Here is a 6,552-nt window from a genome sequence, read left to right as displayed (position 1 = left end):
CCGAATTAGCTGTTTAGGTGTAATTGTATCAAGAAGCACCAGAACTTTCTTTCTAAGAGGATCTAGAAGTTTTGACAAGCATGTGTCAAGTAGTGACCAGTATAGTAATCTGTTCTGAATACCGTACAGAAAAATTTGAAGCTATCTACCATAGTATTTGAATGTGAAATCTCACGCATAACAGGAATAAGATACTGCACCATCCCATGCAATCATATCTTAGAGTGCATATACTTCCTAATAACAAGAATATATTGCTGAAAGCTCTCAATAACTACAACTGGAAATTGGGTTAATGAGTTGACTGAAAAACCATGCAGTTAAATCCTGATAGAACAGCATAATTTGAAACACTGAAATATACTTCCTTGTTATATCCACAGATTGTTAGAAATGTCACAGAACCAATGGACAAATTCATTGCTCAGGGCTCCCACTTCGAAACAAACTGCCACCTGCAATGATATCTGCCTCAACTCTTACAATTAACCTTTGTTACCGGGTAGGCTCAGAACCCACCGTCCAGGGACAGGTTCACCTGGCGGTATGCTTGTGCTTGGGTGCATACGCGGTCATACCCAGGCGTACCCAAAGGCCTTGAGCGCCAAAAAGAAACAAAAAAAAACTTCAGAAATTTTTTTTCATCCAAAAACCCTAAAACACCCCTCAAAGCATCATTTCATCCATACAAAGATCATTTTGCTCTCTTCACTTTCTCTTTTCTCATTTTGGCATTTTGAACAGCTGATATATATTATATGGCAGATGACATGATATTGAAATTCTAAACTATCAATTAGCATTTAAAATTTATCTTTATCACTACTATTTTGGCATTTAGTATTGATCAATGATGAAGCATCATACTATCAAATGTATTTAGTTTTACAATTCTATATATTTCTTTAATTTTTTATTTTTTTTGGCATAAATATACACACACTGTACCCAAACGTACCATACCCAATGAAAAAAATTGGTGTACCAGCATACCCGTACCCGTACCCGTACCCGTACCCATATGAGCAACTTAGCAATTACCAATCAGCTTGTAGTGAGAAAGACATATAGGCCACACAACATGAGTATGGTATATTAAAAATGCAGGAGTCAGATGAGATCTAAATTAGAAATCCAGTTATTTTATTGCTAAGGCAGAGTGCCAGAATTCTTCCTATACGCTTACAAAGTGTTAGCAGAAACACATGCATCCGAGAACTAGGATACGATCAACTTTGATCTATGGATTGAATAGTGAACAGAAAGAGAAGCAGAAATGACTAAAGCCATATTGAATGTTACATGAATGAGAAGATGCAATAAAAAGCTTTTAATGTCTACTACCAGGAAAACTACTCTTTTCTTTGACTAAGAAACTTGTTACATTAACAATATTGCAAAGGTATGACTAAGTCACGAGACATAGGCTCATAGCTTGAAATTCCTTCTCTAAATCTGATTGTTACCTACAGTAGCCCCCAGATTCCTGAATTTAGATTTTTAAGACGGGCAATACAACAGCTAAAATTCTATGGGAATTTATCTTATCCAACCTAAGCATTGCGAATAGAATTCTGCAGGGTCTTTAACCATGCATCATAAATTGGCCAATCACTGCCATATGGCAAAAATAAGATAAAAAAATATTAACGTTTCTGTAAACTTGGCAACAAATATGATTTGACACAGATTCACTAATCAATAAAGCCTATCAAACAAGATACAATATGCAAGGGATGCAATAGCAATCATGACTTTGCATGCTACCTAACATTCCAGGATTTTGAAGCAAATTAACTCTTGAACTGTTCAATCTCAAAAAGCAGAGTTTCCAAGCAATAAACCTTGCCAACATGGTATTTACTCTGAAATATGTACATAACATCCTTCAGTCAGTTAATAAGATGCAATTGTTTTAACTTTTTTAGAAGATACCAACATTTATTATCACATCCTTCACAGGTAGCTGTAATCTCATAACTCCAAATAGCATTTAAAACATATGCTTTTGGATTGATAAAACAGAATTAATATATACAGGATCCCGTTCTAGATCTACCAACAAGTCAAAATTATATTATAGACCGAATAGCTGCTACTAATACTATCAACTGCTGTGGAATAACTGATCTGCTTCAAATCATTGTTAAGTTCTATAATATCCATCTGTTTCTTCTACGAAGTAACCATACTGGACACCTGGCCCATAGACAAAATTGTTAGTTACAGGCGCAACCTGATCAGGAGTAGGAAGAGCATATTTGCTACTATTCTTCTGTGTTAGTTTCATTCGTCCTTTCACATTTCCTTTTGTCTCACCAGATAATTCTGCAGATAGTCTACCTATTTTATGTTGCAGGTCAACAACAGAGTCTGCCATGAGCTTTCCCTTGGCGTTTTTCTTAGAATCAACCTGCTTCAACTCTAACCTATACAAGGCACAGGCATCACAGTTATTCATTTCATATTCATAGAGGTGCCATTCAAACTGATTTGATGGTTGAGGATCCATGTAATAGGACCTCTTAAGACCACCAAAATCCTTCATAATTTGCTTTCTTGACTCATGCCAACCACGACCACAATAATCTGGCAATGATCGCTGCTTTCTGTTCCCACTTTCAAAAGCCCTTCGTGGTTTATCAAAAAATAACCACTCCCTTATAACTTCACCTTGAAGGACAAACAAGTCAAAGAGCTCTGCAAAATTAACATGAGTGTAAATTTCAATGAAAAACCGATAAAATCTTGTGTATCTAAAGTTAAACGCAATTAGATATAGATTTATTTAGTTTTAACAGAAATAAAATTTCTATCTGTAATTTGTAACACAAAATTTCCATGTGTCATACAGCCCTTTTTCTTTACTGTTTTTTTTCACAAGCATTTAAGTGCATGCCATAGCTAACATGCAAAATGAATAACATACCTGGTGCATTCCAGGGAGATTTTGCTGTGGCTGCACCTTCACATTCAGGAATTCCAACAGCTTTTCCTAGAGTTTTAGCACCAAGTGCAGCGAAGAGTGGGCCATCCTTGAGTTCAATTCCTCCAGGCCGTAAAACAGGAGACATGCCTTGAGGACCTTCACTCAAGGCTAGGCTTCCATGAAAATCACTGCAATAATCTTGGCACCATTCTGATCCTTGGGCAGGTCTAGGACAATCCCAAAGTGCACATTTGGGGCCTAAGAAAGCTGCAGGAGGAGGACAAATTCCTAGGCGCGGACCTTGATATTCAGGTACAGTTTCTTCCAGAAAATCTAGGTCAAAGGGGAGGCACAGGTTATGACTAAAAACCTGGTGTAGATCAAGTAAACCATTGTCCATCTCGGCTGCTGCATCTAAACCCTCATCAACAATTGGCGTTATTGATTCTGAAAGAATATTTTCATGCCCGTTGATGTTGTCAGTGGGTTGTTCCTGTGTATTCATATCTTCCACAATGAAGTCCTGCAAACAGCTAAAATGCAAATCAATCAAAATATATCTCAGATTATTACCATGAAACACACAATGTCTGTTTTGTGTACAGGTTTTCCATTTCTTTGTTAGAAGAGCTCACCTCCTGGAAACTGGTAGGATTAGCAACTTCAAGGTTTGTTTCATCAAGCCGAAGCTTAGGACTGTCTGGTGATGCAAGAACACTGGTTGCATCATCTTCCTCTTCATTAAGTTGCAACAGACGCCGCATATCAGAAGACAATACTGAGGAACCTAGGCTTGCGGCCTGCATATCAATCTCAAATGGTAAGGATTCTCAATTAATTGGCAAGTTCACTTTCTTATATCAATCTAAAACAAAAAGAACACAGAACCACTTGAGCACATTATTTCACCCATTTTGACATGTGAATCAGTGTTGTTCAATCACAATTAACTTATTAGCTTGCGACAAGACAAGGATAGACTTAAAGAGACCATTGAAACAAAGATATATGTGAATCCAACTGTACTTTCACTGTAAAAGCGAGATCTAAATAAGGCATAAGCTAATCAGTTCAACTAAAATGACTATGTATTTTTCAAGCAATTACTCCACAATATGTTTCCTCTTCTACCACTTTAAAACTTTGGGAAACAATTAACAATAAGCCAAACAAAAGAAAAAGGTTAGAAGGTGACCAGCAGAGATGTAGTAGGTGACTCCTCATGTAGCTCGGTCTTCCATTCCCGCAACAACTGATGAACCTGCTCCTCCAAAACTGCAACATCACTGGCTCGGCTATCCTTCCTGGCATTTTGCAGTTCAGTAAACATCCCTTGCAAGTCATCAACCCTATTCTTCGCCTTTGTTTTGAGCAACTGATGAGCTGCAGACTTTGCAACAGTCTTTGTTCTCTTCCCCATTACTTTGAAATCTGTAACTTTCTAAGATAATCAAATAATGGGTCGTAAACCACAATCTTCACAATCCCTTGTTGATCTCACTTGCCTACAATTACAAGACTTCGCTCTCACCTCCCAAAAATATCTTACTGAAACAATGCATCGTACATCACAACCTTCAGAATCCCTTATTGAACTAAATTGCCCACAATCACCAAATTTTGTTCCTTATTTTTACAAGGACTTCAAATACCACAGAACATAAACTCCAAGGTCTACTCTCTTTTGAGTCAACTGGGTTCAGGATATATGCAAATTTTACAAATTCTCAAAAGCAACTGAGTTATATCTTTAGATGTTGAACTCCTGTCCTTCTTTGTGCCCTTCCATTGGAATCTATGCAATGCTCCCTAGGTCCTCAATAAACAATTTGTATTACTCAAATAACAGCGAATCATCAACAGAAAATCCCTAGATATTCTAGTATCCAATACAAATTCTGCTATTCATTATTCTCTCAGACGGCACAATTCAGTGATAAAAATATGTACACTGATGGAGGTATAATATCTATTCAATCACAGCAATATGATCGCAAAAAATGAACTCTCCTGATACTCCAACACAGTAACTTAGCTGATGGGTAACTTTCTAATCATCAAAAGCAAGGCTAAATGGATAACAGCATGTATTACAAACCCTAATCCACCCAATCTGTTCAATACCCTACCTTAATTGGCATATCCTCACTGTATATAACAGAAGTCTCAACAATCTCTGCAAATTCTTCACATATCCCAGCTAAACCCTAGCATGACCACAGCTACAATTTGATTAAAGCATTCAATACGATTCACTCAAATTGCTTACGGCCTCAACAGTACTTTGCTACGGCTAACTTGGTCTCGGTTAGCCGTAGCAGGAAACAATTGAACCCCCAAAATAACTAAGCCGGCAAAACAATATCCTAAAACCTCAATAGGGTAGTTTTAAAATTAATTTTCCAGCTTTTAGGTGCACAGATACTAATTTTCTGAACCCAATTCAAATTCTACACCTTAAAAACGGAAAAAACAATCGGAGTACCTCAAATTAGCCTCTTCCTGCCCCATTTTTGACGCCTTTCCTCCTTAGAACTTCCAGAGGTTCCGATCGCCTTCTATTTCAGGACAAATTCAGCCCCTCGAAAAAAGCGTAAGATGAGTTTTCTGGTCCGGAACAGATCGAATTGCAAGACAGAGAGCCCCCGGAATCAGGATAATAAAGACGGCAGGATGCGCTGGAAAGGTTTGGCGGTTCAACTACGTACAGATGTACTGCGTATATCGTCATTTTTGTACGAGTATTTCCGTGCTGTGTAGAAAGAGAATCAGAGAAGAGCACAATAGCCATAGGCAACGTTTTGAAGGCCAGCTCTCGGGAGAAAAGATTGAATTATTCATGATTCTCTTCACCTAGTCAGTCCCCTTTGAATTCCCACTAGCTTTTTTCTAGTAGGTTTTGGTATTCGATAGATAAAAAGCATCCAACCTAAGTAGAGGAAATTTGCAGAAGCCTAATTACCCGCCATTGGAAGGGAATAAGTATGCAAACAAAAGCAGGATAACTTAGGTTGAGTTTTCTAATTAGAGCAGGATAACTCAGGTTCAGTGTGTGATCGTTTATGGGACAAATGAGGTTTAATTTTTATTTTTTTTAATTTCCTTTCTTTACATTTGTATTTGGGAGGAAATAAATTTTCTTAAATGTTTAAGTATACTGAATGTAAATAAACATATTTATATTTTAAAAAATATTTTAGACATTAAAGTTGAGACTATAATATAATTTTTGAAAAAGCATATGATTTATGAAATTAACAAAGAAAATAACTACCATTTTTATATTTAGAAAAAAAATATAAAAGATGTTGAAAGATATCATATTTGTTCATTATTTTACTTAAAAACTTATTATATTGTAATCGATATTAAATCATTATTATTATAATATGATATGTTTATATTATTATATTCTAAAATATGTTTATTATTATATTCTTATGTTTTCATATTCCTTTTAAACTAAATTTTTTTTAAAAAAATAACTTTATTAGTATTATATAATTATATTTTTATATTTCAATTAAACTCTTTGTACAATTATTTTATTCACATGTTCAACTTGAAAGCTTATGTTCCTCAAAGTTCTTGGATTTTTTTGTATGTACTTACATTATATAAGA

General features: G+C 35.9%; 1 protein-coding gene across 1 annotated transcript; it reads right to left on the bottom strand.

Moving 5' to 3' along the window:
- Positions 1–1,828: 1,828 nt before the first annotated feature.
- On the bottom strand, positions 1,829–5,899 carry LOC131028950 (transcription factor VOZ1). The gene is made up of 5 exons (XM_057959334.2): positions 5,415–5,899; positions 4,125–4,738; positions 3,565–3,729; positions 2,930–3,452; positions 1,829–2,700 (listed from the first exon to the last, which is right to left on the bottom strand). The coding sequence occupies exons 2-5, from the start codon at positions 4,347–4,349 to the stop codon at positions 2,147–2,149; spliced, it is 1,467 nt and encodes a 488-aa protein (XP_057815317.1). The 5' UTR covers positions 4,350–4,738; positions 5,415–5,899; the 3' UTR covers positions 1,829–2,146.
- Positions 5,900–6,552: the final 653 nt, after the last annotated feature.

This window comes from Cryptomeria japonica, chromosome 7 (assembly GCF_030272615.1).
Source record: "Cryptomeria japonica chromosome 7, Sugi_1.0, whole genome shotgun sequence".
NCBI lineage: Eukaryota > Viridiplantae > Streptophyta > Pinopsida > Cupressales > Cupressaceae > Cryptomeria > Cryptomeria japonica.
This window is presented reverse-complemented; position numbering and strand designations above follow the sequence as displayed.

Coding starts and splice junctions, on each gene's coding strand:
- LOC131028950 (XM_057959334.2), bottom strand. CDS start 4,349: ATGGGGAAGAGAACAAAGACTGTTGCAAAGTCTGCAGCTCATCAGTTG. Junction 3,730..4,124: donor CACCTACTACATCTCTGCTG/GTCACCTTCTAA, acceptor ATTGATATGCAG/GCCGCAAGCCTAGGTTCCTC. Junction 3,453..3,564: donor ATCCTACCAGTTTCCAGGAG/GTGAGCTCTTCT, acceptor AGCTGTTTGCAG/GACTTCATTGTGGAAGATAT.